General features: G+C 48.9%; 1 protein-coding gene and 1 non-coding gene across 9 annotated transcripts; both read right to left on the bottom strand.

Moving 5' to 3' along the window:
• Positions 1–153: 153 nt before the first annotated feature.
• On the bottom strand, positions 154–20,709 carry Eif4g1 (eukaryotic translation initiation factor 4 gamma 1). Of its 8 annotated transcripts, none has more exons than XM_029470357.2 (34): positions 20,566–20,709; positions 19,787–19,843; positions 19,481–19,574; positions 19,128–19,214; positions 18,640–18,660; positions 17,946–18,122; positions 17,637–17,736; positions 15,593–15,705; positions 14,707–14,799; positions 14,432–14,498; positions 13,357–14,169; positions 12,477–12,565; positions 12,201–12,387; positions 11,961–12,094; positions 11,699–11,857; positions 11,352–11,540; positions 11,035–11,232; positions 10,481–10,627; positions 9,625–9,861; positions 9,358–9,462; positions 9,093–9,252; positions 8,761–8,861; positions 7,674–7,776; positions 7,356–7,452; positions 6,928–7,154; positions 6,674–6,792; positions 6,381–6,553; positions 6,042–6,167; positions 5,826–5,907; positions 3,989–4,087; positions 3,761–3,895; positions 3,573–3,654; positions 3,301–3,441; positions 154–788 (listed from the first exon to the last, which is right to left on the bottom strand). In XM_029470357.2, the coding sequence occupies exons 3-34, from the start codon at positions 19,538–19,540 to the stop codon at positions 604–606; spliced, it is 4,806 nt and encodes a 1,601-aa protein (XP_029326217.1). In that variant the 5' UTR covers positions 19,541–19,574; positions 19,787–19,843; positions 20,566–20,709; the 3' UTR covers positions 154–603. The 8 variants fall into 8 exon arrangements, with proteins under 8 accessions (XP_029326217.1, XP_029326219.1, XP_029326221.1 ...); XM_029470359.2 differs by having other exon boundaries at positions 11,352–11,537; XM_029470361.2 differs by having other exon boundaries at positions 17,637–17,706.
• On the bottom strand, positions 8,960–9,034 carry LOC115029652 (small nucleolar RNA SNORD66). Its single transcript, XR_003835213.1, has one exon. It is a non-coding gene; the product is annotated as a small nucleolar RNA SNORD66 (small nucleolar RNA).
• Positions 20,710–20,736: the final 27 nt, after the last annotated feature.

Genomic DNA, 20,736 nt, shown 5'->3' with positions numbered 1-20,736 from the left:
TCGTGTCAAGCTGATCCAAAGATCTCAACCTTCCAGAAAAGCAATTCCCCAGGTCCCCAAAATTTTCTGACAGGTAAAGAAGCAAGTATCAATGATACAGTGGCCAGATCTGGTAAGAAAGATGATCCATAGGTCAGTAAAGAGGCAATAAACTTAATTGAATTCATGTTTAATAATTACAGGCACCGTGCCCCCCCCTTTCCCCTGCCCAGGCAGCAGCAGGGGTGGTGCAGGGGCTGGGGCATATGCCCCCAGCAGCGAGGACGGCAGTCCCAAGAGTGATTTCAGAAAATAAAAAAGGACCCTAGAGGCAGGCGGTAGTGCCCCTCCCCCCGCAAAGACACACCAAATTTCAAGACTTTATATATATCTCTGTGCCCTGGGGGGGAGGAGAGAGACACTTGGCAGCATCCTGGAAGGGGGGGCCCAGGCAGCCCCAAGCCATCCTGCCTCATCAGCCACTTTATTAGCTCAAGACACATCGCACTACAGGCACCCACTGCCACTGCCGCCACTGCTGCCGCCGCCCCCCTGCAGTCCAGGCGGCTGGATGGCTGGGCCATCCACATGTCCATGGCTCCAAGTCCCCTGCCCCACCCGCCATCAGTTGTGATCAGACTCCTCGTCCTCAGCCTCACGAAGCCAATTGAAGAATGCTGTGACAGATTTAAGGGCCACACCCTTGCCCTGCTGTTCAGCAGGGTCCTTGCTGCTCTCCCAGCTGTAGAAGGCGTCTTCCTTCACCACGTCCTCATCATATAGAGCATCAAAGAACATCCGAAGTAGGTCTGCAAGCCACAAGGACATCAATTAGGTGACTAGCCAAAGCTTTAGCAGTCTACACCCAGAGATCCCTCCCAAAGAGACACTGCTAAACACAACTGTGATCTACCATCCTGGTGCTCAGTGACAGAATGCTAATCTCATGACAGACTAGCAACCCTTAGAAATAGGCAAATATTTGGGAGACTGAGGCAGATCAAGATAGTAGCTCAAAGCCAACTCTTAGCAAAACTGAAAAGGGGGAAAACCGAGGCCAGGTGTGGTGGCACAAACCTTTAATCTCAGTGCTCAGGAGGAAGAGTTTGACAGTAGCCTGGTCTGCAATAAAATTTTCTAGGCCAGCTAGTTCTACACAAGTGAGACCATGTCTCAAGAGAACAAAGAGACAGAAGGCTGGGTATAATGGTAAATCCAGCCTGGGTCTACAGATTGAGGCTATACTAAGAAACCTTGTTTCAAAAAGCCAAAATAAAAACAAGAAAGGGAAAAGTGTTAGGCCCAGTACTGGAATCCCATTACTTGGAATATAGAGTGCAAGTGGATCAAAGTTAAGGTAAGCCTAAACTACATAAGTAGTTTGAGGCCAGCCCAGACTACTTAAGATTGCATTACCAAAGACTAAAGAAATAAAATAGTTGGAAGTTAGGTTCAACTCTAGTCCAGCATTGAAGAGTCCATGGCAGACAGATTCGAGACAAACTTTGGCCGCCTCTTTGCCACATACTCTTACCCTCTCTGCCCACTTCTCTTACCATCCCATCTTCCTGGTGAATCCCCCAGGAACCTTTAGCCATCACAGCAGTTTCCTTCAGGTGCTTTTGTCTTACAATGCAATCCCAGAACGCCACCCACCCCATTCCTCACAAACTCCATTAAGTGAAGCACAGGACCTCAAGCCCAGCTCTAAGGTGATAAGCTAGCTTACTAAGTACGGGAAGTTCAAGCCAACATCCCTCTGGGTTTTCCACATCTCTGGGTATAGCTGATCCTTCACTTATCCCACATCTGTGCTCCAAAACCCATTTGCTTTGTCAGAGAGCCCTGTACAACTGCTTATCTACTTTGCCCCACACATTTACCACATTTCTGTTAAGTCCAATCTTACCACCTTTTTACTACCCCACAGCTAAACAAGATTTTTATACTTGTTTTTCTGTCTCAGCCAACTATCTCAGTCCTCTCCAATTCAGAACTTTGGACCCCTACTTATTCTATCAAATTCTGTAACTCGATAGTAAGACGTCGGTTGATGTTTTAAATACTCAACGTTTTTAATGTTTAGATAGGCTCCTGCCACACTATAGCATCTAGCATTTTCAACCATTTTCCTATACCAAACTTTTTTTGCTCACAGGCCCCTGCCCTATCTGTGTTCTCCATTTTACCAGGGTTTTTATCTCGAGGCAATCCCATTCCAAGCAAGCCTGTCTCCGCTGTAAAATAGAAGTAAACAGCTAATTGACAGCATTTTAAAGGTACTTATGTTTTAGGTACTGTTTTTTGTTTTGTTTTTTATTAATGTATGTAGCCTTGGTTGTCTTGATCAGAGACCCACCATGACCAGCTGGGGTAGGGATCATTCTCTAAAACAGGGTCTAATTAATCATCCTAGGCTGGCTTTGCACTTAGATCTTCTTCCCTGCCTCTGGAGATCACAGGGTACAGCACTACCATTCTTTTCTTTGCTTACATCCTTACTCCATTCCATGAAAGACCCCCATCAGTACTCACCTGGCCTTTAGTATCTGCCCCCTCACCCCTACTTCTTCAGTCCCTCTTGTTCATGACTGCAGTACTTCCTTCAGTAGCTTTCCATGTCTCTATGCACAGGTAACCAACCCGCACACACCATCTCTTGGAGCTATCTACCAACACTCATGCTCTCACTGACCCCAGGCCAGCACAGAACCATGCTCTATTTGCTCACTATAGTTTTTTAAGCATGCCCTAAGCATGCCCATGTCCTGAATTTGTAAACCTCATACATAGTCATAAGCCCCCATCTTCCAATGTGGGAAAGGGAGATAAATCCATCCCTAATAGCTATTAAAAAGGCAGGCAAGCACCGGGCGATGGTGACACATGCCTTTAATTCCAGCACTTGGGAGGCAGAAGCAGGCAGATATCTGAGGCCAGCCTGGTTTACAGAGTGAGTTCCAGGACAGCCAGAGCTACACAGAGAAACCCTGTCTTGGAAAAAACCAAAAAGGTAGGCAAGCACTTCAGCCTTGTATCAGACAGATGGGCACATGGTATCTGAAAGATGCTACTGTTTATCACCTCTGCATTGCTGTCATCTACTGGTCAAGCACAAAGCGGGCAGGCAATCAACCCTCCAGGCTTAGATTAACTCACTCCATTTGTAGGCAAGGAAACAAGCAGAGGGTAGGATAAGTAACAATCAAATCACTAGGGCATTTTGCTCTTTCCCCACCTCTCTTGGCTTGAGTGCCTTCCATGACCAGCTTCTATCTGGCAGCCCCTCTGTCCCACCCTCACCCCTGCAGCCTGGCTTACTGGCAGGCTGTTCTAAAGTCACTACAAGGGCCTGGAGAGCATAGAGTGCTTGTAGCTCCTTCTGCTCGTCACACAGGTATTTCTGCAGCAGTCTTGCTCGCACTTTCAACACTTGAACATCCACTCGGAGAGGAGTCTCAACTACAGGGGGAAAAAAAAAACAGAGTAGAGTAATGAAGACTTCACCTGGCTTGGTTGGCCCTAAGACCAAAACTCCTTTCCCCCCATTAGATTGCCTGGCCCACCCTTGTCCCACCACTTCCCTGGCTTACAGATAATTGCAGAATAACAGACAGTTGTCATGAGGGCTCGGACTAATGTATTGGATGCTATCTGCTGCTCATTCAGGTTGGCCTGTACAGAAAAACAAATTGACTCTAAGTATTCACTCTTGTTACTCCCAAACCATCCACCTCAAAAACTACCTCTATCCTTTCTCCAGTATCCATGAGAAACATACATCTATCCAGTCGAACACACGCTGATTACTGCCGCCGTCCTTCAGCAGCTTCTCTAGCTGCCTACGAAGCTCCTCAAAGGCAAGTGCCCTCTGGCCAGGAGCTTCAGATTCTTCTCCCAAGGTATATTCCACCTTCTATAAACAAATGACCAAAACTAGTGTAAAAGATGAGGGAAAGATGAGACTAGCTAGCCCCAAATGCAGAATAACTGAACTCCAGTGTCAAACCTTTTCAGTCACAAATGAGCCAACATCTTGGCCCTCTGCTAGAAATTCCCTCCAGGTCAGCCCAGCCTCTCGCCACAGCATCCCCACCTTTTTGGGACCCTGAAAAACAAAAGACCAATTCAGCATCTCAATAGCTACCTCTACACATGGCCCTTGACTCTTAGGACTCAATAGTTCAATAATCATACTACATAGGCACCACCCTTCTATGCCTAAATAAACATCACAAGGAATAGGAACTCATCTACCACCTCAGTGGTATGACATTAGGATGGGGGAAAGCATCTAGGAAAAGTATCACTTAGAGTTTGTAGAACTCTTAAGAAATCACTGGGGCTGGTGAGATGGCTCAGTGGGTAAGAGCACCCCGACTGCTCTTCTGAAGGTCAGGAGTTCAAATCCCAGCAACCACATGGTGGCTCACAACCATCTGTAATGAGATCTGGCGCCCTCTTCTGGAGTGTCTGAAGACAGCTACAGTGTACTTACATATAATAAATAAATAAATCTTTAAAAAAAAAAAAAAAAAGAAATCACTGGATCTGCTGGGCGTGGTGGCGCACGCCTTTGATCCCAGCACTCGGGAGGCAGAGGCAGGCGGATTTCTGAGTTTGAGGCCAGCCTGGTCTACAAAGTTGCGTTCCAGGACAGCCAGGGCTATACAGAGAAACCCTATCTCAAAAAAAAAAAAAACAAAAAAGAAAATCACTGGATCACAAAAGATCACAAAAAGGTAAACAACCAAGTCTACATATCTTATCCTAGTATATATAGTAGATGCATTTCACCTATATATTTCCTTTCCCAAACAATTTTGTTGATTTAAAAAAAAACTTATTGTTTAGCAGTTAAGAACACTTGTTTCAGTCCCAGTATCTACACTGTGGCTTCTCAACCACCCACAAGGCAGGTTCCAAGGATTCTGACATACTCTTCCGCACATACATACATACATACATGCAAACAAAACACTCATATAGACACACAAAATAAAAATAAACCTAAATAAGTAAAATTAGTAAAAAAGCCAGGCAGTGAGTGCCTTTAATCCCAGCACCTGGGAGGCAGAGGCAGACGGATTTCTGAGTTCGAGGCCAGCCTGGTCTACAGAGTGAATTCCAGCAGGTACCCTGTCTCGAAAACAAACAAGCAAACAAACAAACAAACAAAAAATGCCCATTTCCTACATTCAGAAAACCTTAACAGTAATAAGGTTTTCATCTTCATACCTACACCTTCATCTTCACAAAACGTCCCTTTCAATCTTGTCTTATACACCTCAGAGTTCTAGACACCCAAACTTCACACTACATACCCCACTTCTTACAACCACGGGCCCCACTCTCAACTTGACGTTTTCAAGGCCCTACATTCCAGACACCAATTAGCTTTCATAAAATAGTTGTAGTGCTCAAAGGTGGTCTTCCATTGTAAACACTCCATGGCCGGCCCTGAGATACTGTCTCCCTATCTCCCATTTCACTCTAATCACTGAGGCTCCTATCTCTTCCTCTGTTCTGTACCAAGCTGGAGTTCACACTGTTTAGCTGCTATAATCCTAGGGTCTTGGTCTATAGTGAACTGTTCAAAGAAACACCAGTCAAATGAATTAGCCATGGGTCTAGGGTCTTTTTTTGCCAATCTTCCTTCAGCCCAGGAAGAACTCATGACACAAACTACCTATTTAACACTTTTCCTCTTTCAAGTATAAAAAGTATTCCTAGCATTACAAATACTACAGGCCAACAAAGGACCAAGAGGCTCCATGGTCACCCAAGGCAGCCAAAGCCATAAAAAAAGTCTCTGAATATATCAACCTTTGAAAGGTTCAACTCACCATGCTCTTGCATAAGAGACCCAGGATCTCCAGCAATAAAGCAGCAGCCTTGCCCATGGGTCTCAGAGGCTTCGTAATTTCCCTGTAAGAAAAATCATCAAGCCTGATGGCCTCCAAAAGCCATTATTACTCCATTCCTCTCCAAACCCAAGTCTGTAATTCGTCTCACTTCCTCCATTCTGTCTCTCATACCCACAAAAGGAAGGGAGGGCCTACCTGAAGAGCTCTCCCATGGGCACCCCATCTTCCTGGAGAATAGGTGTTATCAGTTCTGCCAGGTAAAGCCATACATGAGGGATATCAATTTCCATGTCCTCAGCCAATTCTAGTGTTTCATACAGCCTGAAAAGGGAGGAATAAGGGGTCAGGGCATTTAGAGATGGGTTAGACACCCTGGTTCTAGGGAAATACACAACTAAAAGTCAAATGTGGAGGCCCCTCCAGAAACATTTTCCAGACATGAGACAACCTCCAGCTAAAATCTGAGATTTCAGGAATCCCACAAAGGAGAAGGAATTGGTGAGCTATGCAGATACGAACTAACATGGATCATACCCTTGATAGTACTGGGCAGTAGAGAGGTGCCCCGCACAGAGCAGTTGGTGTAGTAGTCGCCCCATATGCTCACGAGCAATGGTACTACGCTCCAGCGTGGACTCGATGCCAAGCCGTACGAAGATGAAGAGCAAGGAGGGTGAAGCCAGCTCCTGGACACACTGTACTGCCTCCTGAGGCAGTACATATGAAGAAGAAAACCATCATTGCCAGCCTATGTAGACGATGCCAATCAGCATGCCTCCCCTTCCCCAACCCTTACAAGCAATCACTAGTCCCTCCCCAGTGCCAACCTTCATGTCATTGAGATGGAGATATTCCTCAATGATGGCCTTAGATTTCTTCTCCACCTCATCCACAGACAGCGCAGCCTTTGGAGGGCTCACTGGAGGTAGAGTGGCTTCCCGCTTCACTACAGGGGAAGAGCTTTTCAGTGACTGGGCTTAAAAGAATCCAGAGTTTCTCAAGAAAGTTGGGGAGTACTCAGTCCCATATCACCCATTAGCCTTTCCCCCCATTCCTCTACAAGCCTTCCCTTCCTTCTCACCAGGATCCCGACCACGATCCTCTGTGAGGCTAGCTGCCTTGCGGAGTCCCTCAGGCTGGGATGGCCGCTCTCTACTTCGCTCCTCCACTTCTTTGCTAAAACTTCGCTTGGTGGCAGGTGTTCTGGCACGATCAAGTCGGTCCCCACGGTCACCTCCCCGCTCACTCCGCTCTAGACGGTCTCCCCGGTCCCCAGCTTTCTCACCTCGTTCCCGGCTTAAGCTACTCCTGGAAGACAAAACACATGGTTTCTCACCTGTACCACTCAAGCATTTTATGTGACTATCCAATATTCAGGGCAACTGCGGGGTCTCATTCTTGTCATCAAGGACATGTCCAGGCAATAAAGGAATGAGAAATCCCTATGCTGTGACAACTAAAACCCAATCACAGTATTATTCTCTAACAACCCCATCCCCAGAAACTCACCTCTGTACAATACGTCTGTTATCTGTGTTCTCTGCGGGTAATGTTTGTTGAAGAGCAGAAAAGCGATTCAAGGTAGCTGGACGAGTAGCTTCTGATGCTAGGAAAGGCAGAAAGCAAACTTCATGAACCCATTTCTACCTTCCAAGAGCTAGAGTTGGATCCCATTATTGTTTAGGACTCTTGGTCACAAATAATTCAGGCCTTGGCATCATGTATAACTCCTAAATTTATTCCCTAATTACTTATTCTGTATAGGAAAGACGAACTCAAGGAAGCTGAGAATAGCAAGTACCCAACTCCCTACAGTGGCCTCCATACCTGTGTCTGAGGGCTTGGCTCCTGAGCCCCCACTGCTGCCCTTGCCCCAACTCAGTCGTCCTCCAGGTGCAAAAAGCTGGTTGTTAGAATCAATGGAACCAGGCTGCCAAAGGAAAGACAGCAGACTCGTATGTCTTACCTAGCTTAAGCCCTTAGCCCAAATGACGGGTGAGGCAAGCTTTGACTAAACAGTCAAGAGAGTTAATATTTTAGGGCTTTGCAATCCACAGCCTATGGCTACTACTCATTGTTATTATAATGTGAAAATAGTGTTACCATAAAGGAATAACTTGTCATATCAAGTAATTACCCATAGACAGTAAAATTCAAGTTCTAGATACTTTTTTAAAAAAGGTTTACTATGAATATACTGTTCTGTCTGCATGTAGGTCAGAAAAGAGCACCGTGGTTATGAGCCACCATGGTTCCTGGGATTTGAACTCAGGACCCCCGAAAGAACTGCCAGTGCTGTTAGCCTGAACCCAAATTGTACACTCTATATACTCTATCACCCCTTTACTTTCTTCGTCTTTTCTTTCTTTTTTTTTTTTTTAAGATTTATTTGTTATTTATAGGAGTACACTGTAGCTATCTTCATGTACACCAGAAGTGGGCATCAGATCCCATTACAGATGGTTGTGAGTCACCATGCTAGGAATTGAACTTAGGACCCTCTGGAAGAACAGTCAGTGCTCTTAACCGCTAAGCCATCACTTAAAATGTAGAAACCATTCTTGGCTTGATTTTGGTGGGAGTTTTTTTGTTTTGTTTTCCCAAGACAGGGTTTCTCTGTGTAGCCCTGGCTGTCCTGGAACTCACTCTGTAGACCAGGCTAACCTCAAACTCAGAAATCTGCCTGCCTCTGCCTCCCAAGTGCTGGGATTAAAGACGTGTGCCACCACTGCCTGGCGATTTTGGTGTTCTTATCAGCTTACTAAGACCAATGTGAACAAATCCTTTAGTGGGTGACGGTTCATCTAACTAGTCTAAGTTCGGCTATCACCACCCTAACTGGGGGAGGGGGGGGCGCTAATGCACACTTCATTCTCATCACCCTCCAACTCACTGACTCCAGAAAACAACCTACCTTTGTGATCTTGGTGAGCCGTGAGGTGTCAATGGGGCGACTGCCTTTGCTAATGGGGACTGTATTCCAGCCACCATCATCCACAAGTGGAAGGCCACGGTCTGAGGAAAGGAAAGAGGAAGGGAGGGAGGGAGAGTGGGGGGAACATGTTGGAGTAACAAGTCCTGACAACCCCTTCTTGGGCCACCCTTAGCCTCTCTTCCTCAGGTCCTCAATCCCATCATGTGGTCTCAGTGGCCCAGACACGTGGCACTGACAGAAGTCATCAGCGGAAAGGATAGCATCATATCCTCTAGGAGCTCCTGTCTCCTCAGCCCGAGCCTCACACTCACTGATAGGCGGGCCTGGAGGGCCACCCCGACGTTTGTCGCTGCCCTTGGCCATGAGCTGCTGTACTTTGATATGTTCTCGGTGCTCTTCCATCTCAGCCTCCTTGTGAATTTGATCAATAGTCTTAGGACCCTGATCCCCTCGGCGTGGCACCCAATTACTCTTTGGGAACAAAATAGAAAGAAAGTTATTTTGGGGTTGGCGGGGATCAGCCAAGGTAGTATCAGAAACTAGAGTAGCAAATGAAGTGGGGAAGAGAACACATACCTGCCGCAGATCCAGTACATCCTGCAGCATGAAACGGATGCGAGATGAGGTCTTCTTTTCTTTAATGATTTTTTCCATTTGGTTGAAATACTGATCCATTCGAGGCTAGGCAGCAAAGGGATCAGAGATCAATTGTCTCCCCCTTCCCTCTTTTTTTTTTCTCCTGACATTGGTTAAGCATCCCAAACCCCTCAGCCTGTATCTTGTCAGCAAACAGGAGACCCATATGCCTTACTCATTTCATTCCCCACATCCCAGGACCTCTACCTTGGCTTTTGCAAAGTCCAGGTCTTTGCCTATAGTGGTGAGGAGGCGGCAGAGGCATTCCAGGGACTCCTCATCATGGTTCTTAAGTAGCTTGACCACACAGTCATGCATTATTGCTTCTGTTAACATCTTCAACTTGAATAACTCTCCAATAAACTTGATATTCCCTAAAGAGCGCCGCCTAGCTATGTCCCGGGCTTCTTCTAGCTCTTCTTTCAGGCGTCCCCGTTCTTCTGCCTGTCAGACAAAGATTATGTCAAAAAGATAACCAAGGAGCTAGAGAGATGACTCAGATTAAGAGCACTGGCTGCTCTTCCAGAAGTCCTGACTTCAATTTCCAGCAACCACATGGTGGCTCACACTCACAACCACCTGTAAAGGGATCTGATGCCCTCTTCCGGTGTGCATGAAGGCAGAGTTCTCATAAACATAAAATAAAAAAGCAAATCTTAAAAAAAAAAAAGAAAAAAGGATAAGCAGGGGGACCTTGGAGAGAGATGGGTCAGTGGTTAAGAATACTTCTGCTCTTGCAAAAGACCTAGATCCAGTTCTCAGGGTCCGTGTGGTGGCTCAGAACTAACTCCAGTTCCAGGGAATCCTGTACTCCCTCTGCTCTTCTGACACCAGATATGTACACTGCACACATATACACATAAAAGCTAAGGACAAAAACCAAACAATCAGCTGGCTACAATTCCTTCTCTGCACATCTGGACAGCCAGCCAGTCCAGCACTAAGCACTCATGCCCTAAGGTAGAGAGAGCCCCCAAGATCCTTTAATGGGGTCCAGACTTCTAACTGGTAGTGGTGAGGGTGGGTGTGAGTACAGGGTGTGACTGGCAACACATTAACTCACCGTAGCAGCTTCATCCATCTCTTTTTGCTTTTTTTCAAAAACTTCATCATCATCTTTGTCTTTCTCAAATTCCTTCTGGCACCGATTTAACAACAGTTTTCGAAAATTCACAGTCACTGTTGGCTTTTCTGTAGTGGGCACTTTCAGCTGTAGGCCAAAGATCACATTAAGATCAGCTCAAGGCAGAAAAGGCCTTTCAAGTCTCCCCAAAAAGCCTATGCTGTACTGCACACTTATTTAGCTACCATAACAGACAATGGGGAACCAAGTAAAGTTGTACTATAGGATCCCCGGGAAGATGCAGGAAGCTAGACAGTAAGATTTAGGAAACTGGGCCAGCAAGATGGCTCATAAGGTAAAGAAGCCTGCCATGAGAGCTTGGGAATCTGAAGAATCTACATATAAGTAAAAGAGAATTGACTCCACAAGTTATCCTGATGACTGCCAACTGTGTTAAACATGCAACTACATAGACATAGGCAAATAAAATGTTAAATAAGTAAAAGCATGAAAAACCATCTCTAAGAAAGACTTAGCAAATGGTAGAAACTAACCGCCATGAGGCAGCGGCACATGTTGGCATAAGCCACAGAGAAGTTGGGCTCTGAAATGGCTTTCTCAAAGATGAGGTCAATAACTCCTTTGAGGCGTTCCTCTGTGTCAATGGCCAGCTGTGTCACCTGCTTCATCAGCTGCTGAAACATCTGGGGTGTCAGCTTATTCAGGATGGAGCGTACCCTGCGGAACAGGTCCTGTGGAGAAGAGAGGATCTAGTGAAGAACTCAAGATAAACACAGGCTGCTGAGACAGTACAAAATGGGTCTGAGCCCAGACAGTGTAGTAAAGACAGTGAGGTAGGACTTGCTAGTACCTGGGTCTTGCTTCCATCAGCATCCTCTTCCCCTCGATCCTTATCAGCTGCTGTCCGTTTGCTACTGGGTTTCCAAGCCTTCTCTGCTTTGTTTAGTTTTATGTCTTCAGTCATTATCACTGAGGAAATGATCTTGCGAGTTTCCTTTCGTGGGCCCTGCTGAGAGCGCCTGGGTCCCAGGCCAGCCTGCTAGACAAGGGATGAAGACAACTTAAGACAGAGTACAGCAAATACAATATGTGACCCCATTTCCACACAGCTCTGAGACAGACTTCTCCCCAGTGGATGACACATGTAAGATTCCACCCCATTCGTTAACAATCTGCCCCTCAGCCAGCCCCACTCACCGGCCCTCGGGGCAGCTCCCCACCTGGCCCACCCCTTGGGGGCCCACGGTTGCTGAGGGCTGGTCGGCCAAGGTTGGCAAAAGATGGAGTGAAGTCTGGGCCACAGTTTATGCCAGGTAGTCTGGAGGGATCCAGTTGCCGAAGTGGTGTTTTATTGGCCTGCAAAGAAGATTGGTGTCTTATAAACAGGTTAGGATGACTGTCTTCTCTTTGGCGACCTCAGGTACTTCCAGATCAAACCAACCTTCCTCCAAACACCAACCTTGTCCAGCACCACATCAGTGATATGGGGCAATCCTTCTGGCTTCTGCATGCTGGCAAAGATGAACTGAAAGCCCAGCAGGAACTCCCTGTCATAACGCTTCTTTTCTTCAAGGTTTAGAGGCTTCCACTGATCTGCAAGAGAGGATGCATCAATCACACTCCTGTGTCCTGCAATAGGACACCCATTTCTCATGGAGGTAGCTAAGTATTTCTCAACCACTCTTCTTCTTAAACACACCTGACTTGTACTCATACTTCTGCTCCCCAGGCTGGATGTTCTCAGCATTGTGAATTTTGTCTTCCTTAGAGTCCCAGGTTTCTTCTGCTTCCTCGGGCTGTGTGGGCACCGTGCTGCCCTCACACTCTGGGCTTGGGTTGCTGCCAGTGGGAGGCTGATTCTCTACCTCTGGTACTGCTGGGTCCGCCTTCAACCATAGATGAACACCCAGGTTCAGTTGCATGGTCACTGCCTCCAAACCATGCCATCTCCCTCAACTAATTCTTACTTCCTTACCTCCTTGAAGGCATCTAAAAGGTCACCTACAGCCTCCTTCTTATTTAGCTCTTTAATTTTCCGTCTCCTCTTTGGCACAGACACTGCCACTAAAGGAGAAAGAAGAGGATAAGGTGTGAACAATTTAAGTATCCCTAACAGAGAGAAAGAGAAAAACAAGTGACAACCAGCCATAGCATTCCTCTACCCTTCACCCACTTTAAATGATAAAATCGGCTCTATAAATTAGGCATCGTGGCAGATTTTTGTAAAGTTGAGAAACAGAGACAAGGTATTAGGAGTTCAAGGCCAGCTGGGGCTACATAAGACCTTGTTTAAAAAAGCTTGAGTCAGCCGGGCATGGTGGAGCACGCCTTTAATCCCAGCACTCGGGAGGCAGAGGCAGGCAGATTTCTGAGTTCGAGGCCAGCCTGGTCTACAAAGTGAGTTCCAGGACAGCCAAGGCTACACAGAGAAACCCTGTCTCGAAAAAACCAAAAAAAAAAAAAAAAAAAAAAAAAAAAGCTTGAGTCAGCTGGGCGTGGTGGCGCACGCCTTTAATCCCAGCACTCGGGAGGCAGAGGCAGGTGGATTTCTGAGTCCGAGGCCAGCCTGGTCTACAAAGTGAGTTCCAGGACAGCCAGGGCTACATAGAGAAACCCTGTCTCGAAAAACCACACACACAAAAAAAAGCTCAATGGCAGCCTATTTTGTGGGGCTGTTCCTAAAATGATGGAGCACACCTTTAATCCTAGCACTCGGGAGGCAAAAGCAGGCAGCCAGACTACATCAAGATCCAATCTCAAAACAAAGCAAAACATTAAGAGGTGCCAAGTGGGAAGTCAGTGAAGAAAGCATCTCCAGAATGAGCAATGTCAATCATCCAGCCACACCTCCTTACCCTGGGTAGCTGCTGCCACCTCTAAATTCTGAGACAGCTGGGCTGGGACAGGAGTGCTGTCGAGGGGGACGTCCTCTCCTCCCTTCTCACTCTCAGCTTCTCCACCTTCTTCTTCATCGTCGTCTTCTTCCATTTCTTCCTCCTGAACAGGAGAAGTATCTGAAGGAGCCACAGGTGGAGTGGGAGAGAGAATGCTGGCCAGTGCTGCTGATGAAACCTTCTTGGCCTGTTCCTCTGGCTCACTGACTGGGCTTAAATCCACAGCTGGTGGTGAGGGGGCTCCGTTGAGCAGTTCCTCAGGCTGGGCAGTTGGAGCAATGGGCACGAGCGATTCAGAAGCACAAGCTGAAAGAGGGGGAGGAGCTGGCTCTGTGCTTGACTCCACCTCTGGTTCCAGATCCTCAGATGGGATCACCCCATTGGGCTCATGAGTTTCAACCCTGTGAGGCACCAGGGACGTGGAAACCTGGAGAGGACTGGAAGAGAACTCAGATTCTGGAATGGGTTTGCTGAGTGTCACTTCTACTTCCAGTATGGGTTCGGCAAGAGTGGGTTCTGGAGAGAGGCAATATGGCTCCCCAGTTTCACAAGAGATAGGGGTCGATTCTTCTACAGATATTGGTATCATCCCTGTTGTCATAGTGTCCCCAGGAATAGAGAGGACTCCAAGATTAGACTCAGACCCCGGCTCCAAAATTGGGGGTGGTGATGGGGTTGGAGAAGGCGACGAAGGCTGAGATTCTGTGCCAGGGCTATGCTCTGGGCCAGGCAGTCCTGGCCGCCCCCCAATGGCTGCTCCCTGCGACCGGTCATCTGCAGGAAGAAAGAATGCATGACAGCAAGTCCTTCACTGTTCTTGTTCTTTTTCTTATTGAAGCTTACTTCCAATTTAACAAAACACATCCCAGCCTTCTCCCACCTTGGCTTTTCTCACCCCTCATCCAAACAGTGCAACTTCAAACCCACTACAAGAAACCTAAGTCATTCTCTGGTACTCAGTTTGAATCACTCCTTCAAGTGTGAATCCTCACACTCCCCACTTCCCCCATAAAGGTTGTGTCACTGTCTTCCTTACCTGGCCGGATAATGACAGCAACCTGAGGCGACTCCCCATTGGGTTGAGGCTCCAGACTACCTCCCGTCTGCAGGACACAAAGCATTATAAGTTTGCACTGAAGAGTTCCACACCCTTCTCTACTAGAGTCATTTCTACTTTAGCTCTGCCTAGAAATCCAGGAAAGCAGGGAAATGGGAAACAAACCCCTAAGGTGAAGGAAAAGATCAAGTGACTTGGAATCTAGGGCAGAATAGCTGTCCAAACCAAGGTATCACTCAAAGATATGACAGTACCTGGGGAGGAGTGGGTGTGGAGGCAGTGCGGGCCCCAGACATGATCTCTTCTGTGATATCCTTCCCTCCTTGGTTTGGGTCTCGAATTCGGATCTGGGGAAAAAAAGCTATAGGATGAGTGGGAAGCAGAGGGAGCCCGCCTCTCCACCCTGTCCCCCTCCTAACACTCTGGGCCAACCTCCCACCCCTACTGGGAAGCAGGTGGGTGGGTGCCAGAAACCCCATGAGTTCTACTGTCAACCCATCCGGCTGCTCTTGTAGTCGATGCCCTAGCCTCCACCCCAAGACTCTTGACCTCACAGAGCAGCCCAGTACATCACAATGCCCCTCCCTCCCTCCCCTCTACCCACCAGCAACCCCTAAGTCAATAGCCAAACACCCTAGGCCTAAAGACCCCCATCAAACATCCGGCTAGCTCACTTGTGGCTAGTCGGTCTGATCTCTAGGGGTAGGGCCCAGATGCAGTGGGTGGAGCCAGGGTGACTCAGCGGCTTCCCCAGCCCTGGCACCCTATTCTGGGCACCATGCCCAGGGCTTGAGGACTGAGCAGAGGCGGAGGCCTCCAGAGCTTCCAGGACCAAGGAGTTAGGAGCACAGAAAACAAACCATTTCCAAAGCTAACCACCAGCATCCCCAAAACAACCATACATCTTGTGAACCTACTAGAGCCCAAGTCTCTTGGGTATTTCCCCGCTGCCCAATAGTCTTCTTCTGAGTTCTTCTACACAACAATCCCCTTACAAGGGACTTCTTCCTCCACAGACCTTATTCTCTGCTTATATTCAAAGGTCTATGAAGTTTTGCTCCCACAGGCCCAACATTCCAGCCAACAGCAGACCATGAGTATCCCTTTCCAGGTGTCCCAGAGCTCCTAGCTGCTACTTACAGTTTTCCGTTCCCTCTTAGGAGCAATCTGGGGTGGCTGGTTCATCAAAACTGGGGCAGGAGCCACACTAGCAGGAAACTGCTGCACACCTTGGGCTGGGTAATAGGCTCCAGCTTGGGGGAAGAAGGACAGAAAAGATTCGTGACAGCCTCAAGATCCAAACATATACTAATATGTGTTTGAACACCTCCCACTGCAGAACCTCTCATCATACACAGCCGGCCCCTTGCCCTGCCCTGCCCGCCTCCCCAGGGAATTAGGTGTCTGTCAAAGCAGGGGAACCAGTTTGAACTGTATTTACAAGAATTCCTCACAGACACACACACCTTGTAGGAAAGAACTCCTTCCTCTCTACACTAGCTACCAAGTACCTGTTCTACCCCACAAGGCATTTCATTCACACACACACACACACACATGCACACACACCCCAACCCAGCAACACACATGCACACCCTCAACTTGAGACACAATTAGCTCTTTGGCAGGGAATGAACAGGGTTTTCCAAATTGTTTCACTTAAGCTGACTCAAATTCCTAACTCAGCCCTTTGCAAGGGGCAACCATAACAAAAAGTAACATCCAGCTTAGAGAAATAAAAATTCCCTAAAGCAATTGTTTCCAAAGCGGGGTAAATTTGTAGCTCATCCCTAGTTCCCACTTGTTCCTTTTGAAAGTATCAATGGTGGTTGTATGTTTAATCACACTCACTCACACACACACACAACTATACATGTATTGGAAGTATATATATAAGATCTTCCTGATGGGAAATTTTTTTTTTAGATACTGCTGCAAGCTTAGCATGCTAACATACGCTTGTAATTCCAGCAATCAGAGGCAGGGGGAACACTGCAAGTTTAAGACTAGCCTGGTTTACATGACCAAGTTTCAGGCCAAGTTAGAACTACCTAAGACTGTCTCAAATAAAGCCAATAAAGTTCACAGAGTTTTTTCTTTGAACATAAATGAGAACTAGCTACAAAAACCACTCAAATCCACATTACTGTCTCCCAACTATGAAAAGAAACCCCATGTAAAGTGCACTAACTTGGCTTTCAAGTCAGAGCCTGTATGTCTTTCAGTTTATTTTTTATTATGTGTCTATGTGGAGGTATGTATCTGTGCAGCCTGTATGTCTCAGTTTATTTTTTATTATGTGTCTATGTGGAGGTATGTATCTGTGCAGCCTGTATGTCTCAGCTTATTTTTTATTATGTGTCTATGTGGAGGTATGTATCTGTGCAGCCTGTATGTCTCAGCTTATTTTTTATTATGTGTCTATGTGGAGGTATGTATCTGTGCAGCCTGTATGTCTTTCAGTTTATTTTTTATTATGTGTCTATGTGGAGGTATGTATCTGTGCAGCTATTCAGAAGGTCCAAAGGGTTGGATCCACCAGGAGTTGAAAGTTGCAGACAGTTGTGACCTGCCTAACACGGGTGCTGGTACGGAACTTGGCCTCTCTGCAAGAGCAATTCACTGGGCTGTACCTCCAGCCCTTTCTTTTTTAAATGATTAGCTTATTTATTCATTTACGTGTGCATGGGCTGAGTGGAAATATGAAAATAACTAGTGGGAGTCAGTTGTCTTCCTACCACCTGGGTCCCAGTGATCCAACTCAGGTTATCAGGCTTGGGGGCAGGTGCTTTGACCCACAGAGCCAGACTGAAGTCCCTAACCCTGTTTGTTTTGAGACAAGGTGTTCCTATGTACCTGGCTGTCCTAAACTCACTACATAGACCTGATTGGCTTCAAACTAAGAGATCTGCCTGTCTCAGCCTCCTTAGTGCTGGATGGGATTAAAGAAGTACACACTTTTACTTCTTGAAGTAGGGAAGATTCCAACTCTCTTGGCAAAGGATCAAAACTTCCTTTACCAACATATGTTAAATATTAGGCACTAATCCCCATCATCTATTAATCCTATCATTTTAAAAAACCAAAAGCATACAAAAGAATAGCTTAGCAGCATTTAGAAATATTGAATACCTGAGCTGTTCCCTAGGATACACTCTCCGCACCTACTCCTTGCCCGGCTTACCATAGGTCCCAAACTCGGTAGGGCTTGCACCTGGATAGAAGCCTGGGGCTCCTGGCTGCACAGGGTACTGCTGTGTTGGGACAACATATGTGGAACGCCCCTGAAGGGGGTTGGGGAAGAAAAGAGGGAAAAGAAAGAGATGAGAAAAACTACAAACACCACACACAACAGATTGTGAAGTAGGGTAAGTCAAACCTGGACAATGACCAGAAGTCCCACCCCTATAAGAGGAATGGGTCTAGAAGGCCAGGTAGGAAAAGTGGAGGAAGATTACACACTAGGTAACCTGCCTTCCAGCCCCAGCCTCACCTGTCCAGGGATATAGTAGGCTCCTTGGGAGGCTGAGTAGGAGATCTGGGAAGGGATCATCATTACTTGGGATCCAGCAGGGTAGACATGGGGAGCTGGGCCAGGACGGGCAGGGGCTGCACTCTGCACTCGGGAGGCTGCACTGCTAGGGGGCTGGGCCCGGCTAGGGTAGAAGTGCTATTAGGAAGACGGAAAGCAAGTGGGGTCAAAATGGGAGGAACAAACAGCAAAATCAGCATTCCACAATGTCCATACAGTCTTAAGAGTACAGCACTTCAGCGCATGGCGATCAATCCTTCCCAAGCCCCACATGACCAACTGATGGCTAAGTGGCCTCCTGTACTAACACTTGCCTTCAAACCTGGATGAAAACTGTCCTGTAACTCTCCCTGCCATGCACACTCAAGTCACCTCCAGACTACCCCTCCAGCATCATGCCCTTCTGATCAACAGACTCCCCAGCATGCACGATCCCTTCAAGTACCGAGGCTAACTGCTACATGCAACAGTCTCCCAGCTCTGGGATACTTTGCTTGTCAACAGTTGACCTCTAACATGCAGTATTTGGACTCAAACTCCTAAAGTGCAAACAAGGCACCCACCATGAACATCCCAATCTGTGTCTAGCTATGGACTAGGGTGGAGGATGGGGTGACACCAAAGAGGTGGCTTGGGATTAGAAAAGGGGTATTACCTGCAGAGACCTGAATCCTCCCTGAGAGCACATGGGGACAGGAAAGACGACAATTATCCCCAAGGTGATGGAGTGGGGTTAGGGGGAGTGAAGTAGGTAGGAAAAAGACCCTTCCACTTGGGGAGAACTTGGAGAACACACACACAAAAAAAGCACAGCTGGAATGTTTATCTCCTTACAGTTCAAAGAGAACGGGAGAAGAGGAACAGGGTAATGCCAACCTCCTAGTGTAGTAAAGAGCTGGCCGCAGGGCCCACAGGACAGCCTCCAATGTCCAAAGGCTCAAAGACCCCAGTAATGCCACTCTCACACACTACGAACTTCACAAAGGGTCAACCACCCTAAGTAACTAACAGCAGGTAAGAACTCAGCAACTGTCAGGGAATGGAGGGGCAAGTATACAGTGTCCATAGTTCCCATACTAGCCCCAAAACAGCAGCTCATTTTCCCAGTTCCCACCCAAGCCTACTCAAGCCACAGTCCCTCACCTGGCGGGGCTGAGAAGGCGTGTTCATTTGTGTCGCTTGAGGCGTGCTAAACACCACCGGTGCAGTCTGCCCCGGGGGAAACGCTGGCTGAAGGGGAGAGACCAGAGTTCAGCAAGAGGGGAAGCCTGGGTGGGGCTTAAACCCAAGCTGGTGAAGTACGGGGTGCAGACCTGTAGCAACAGCCTCAGCAGTCCACATGTTCCCTCCCTGTGACAGCCCCAGGGACAGCCAGGGGCCCTATCTCAATTTGGCAGCAGGCAGCTGCACTTTGCCCTGACACAGATGGGGGTGGGAAAACTAGGAGCTGCGTGACCTCCACCCCGCCGGAATCCTGATCATTTAGCCTTGATTACCTGTGGGAGTCCAGGGGACCTGGCGGGTGGGGGGCCTGTGGGCTGGGGAGCTTTGTTCATTTCATTTGGTGCCACATCAGGGTCCCCCCAGCACCTGTTGGAAAGAGCAGAGCTCGGAACGAGGAAAGGACCCAAGCTTATGGCAAACGGGCTGGGGGAAAGGTTGTATCAAGAGCTAGGGCCAACACGGATTAAGGGAGGTGCCAAGTGAATGCAGAAACAGAAAACATACAGCCTGAGGACCCCACCAACACACCGCAACACCCTGACCCCACCCTTGCCTGCTCAAACAGCCCACTCACTCACCCCCTCGGTTAAGAATAAGTCCACAGTGCGGCCTACAGGTTCTGGGCATCCGAAGGCCTGGGGTTGGGAGGTGAGGGGTATCAACCCGGCTCCACGGGGCCCAAGACCAACCAGACCGGAAATTCCAGGTCTCGCTGGCACCAGGCTCCCGGATCACAAATGAAGCCGGCTGCTCCGGCCGTGATATCCCCACCCCCCACCCGGGGACACCGGGTTCGAAGCCTGCCGCGGGGCACTCGCGCGGGGCCGGAGAGGCCTGAGGCTGCCCGGGAACACAAGCCAGGAAGGGCGCGAGTCCGGCCGCACCAGCAGGGCGGGCGGCGACCGCCGCGAAAGCCGGCTCGGGGCAGGCGAGGGTCGGCCGCCGGGCGGGGCTGGGGGCTCCTCCCTGCCCGCCGCCGCCGCCTCCCAGCTCTGCGCAACGCGGCCAGTGCCAAAGAACAACGTGTCACTTCCCGGCGGCCGCCCGGGCCCCGCAGGGGGAGGGGGTGGCGGGTCTGCGCCGCACAGCCTGCGCCGGGCCCCGGCCCAGGCCGGGCGGAGGTGGCTGTCTCGCCGCCACCCAAGCGCCCTCCCCGCCCGGGCCCTGCTCCCCACCCCCACCCGGGCCCGGCCCGGCACACGTGGGCCGGGGATCGGCCTGGCGAGTAGGGCCTGGGCGCAGGCTCGGAGCCGGGGCGCCCGGGCGTCGGCGCAGGGTGGCGGGCCCCGGCCCGGATGGCGGCGGATGCGGGGGGAGGGGTGGGGGGCCGGGTCGGGCCCGGACATGGCGGCTTTACCTTCAGTCTCCTTCAGTCCGCGCGGCCGAGCCCCACGCAGCCGCACAGACGTAGTCCACAACCATTTCCGGCTCCCCGCACAGATCCCGCTCGGCGGCCACCGCTTCTCCGCAGGCGCAGCCAGCGCCCCACGTGACCGGCGCAGAGGGCGGAGCTGCGCTGGCGCCGGGG

This window comes from Mus caroli, unplaced genomic scaffold (genome assembly GCF_978045245.1).
Source record: "Mus caroli unplaced genomic scaffold, Mus_caroli_1 scaffold_17, whole genome shotgun sequence".
In the NCBI taxonomy this organism is placed as follows: Eukaryota; Metazoa; Chordata; class Mammalia; order Rodentia; family Muridae; genus Mus; species Mus caroli.
Note: the sequence above shows the minus strand (reverse complement) of the source record. Positions and strands in the feature narration are given on the sequence as shown.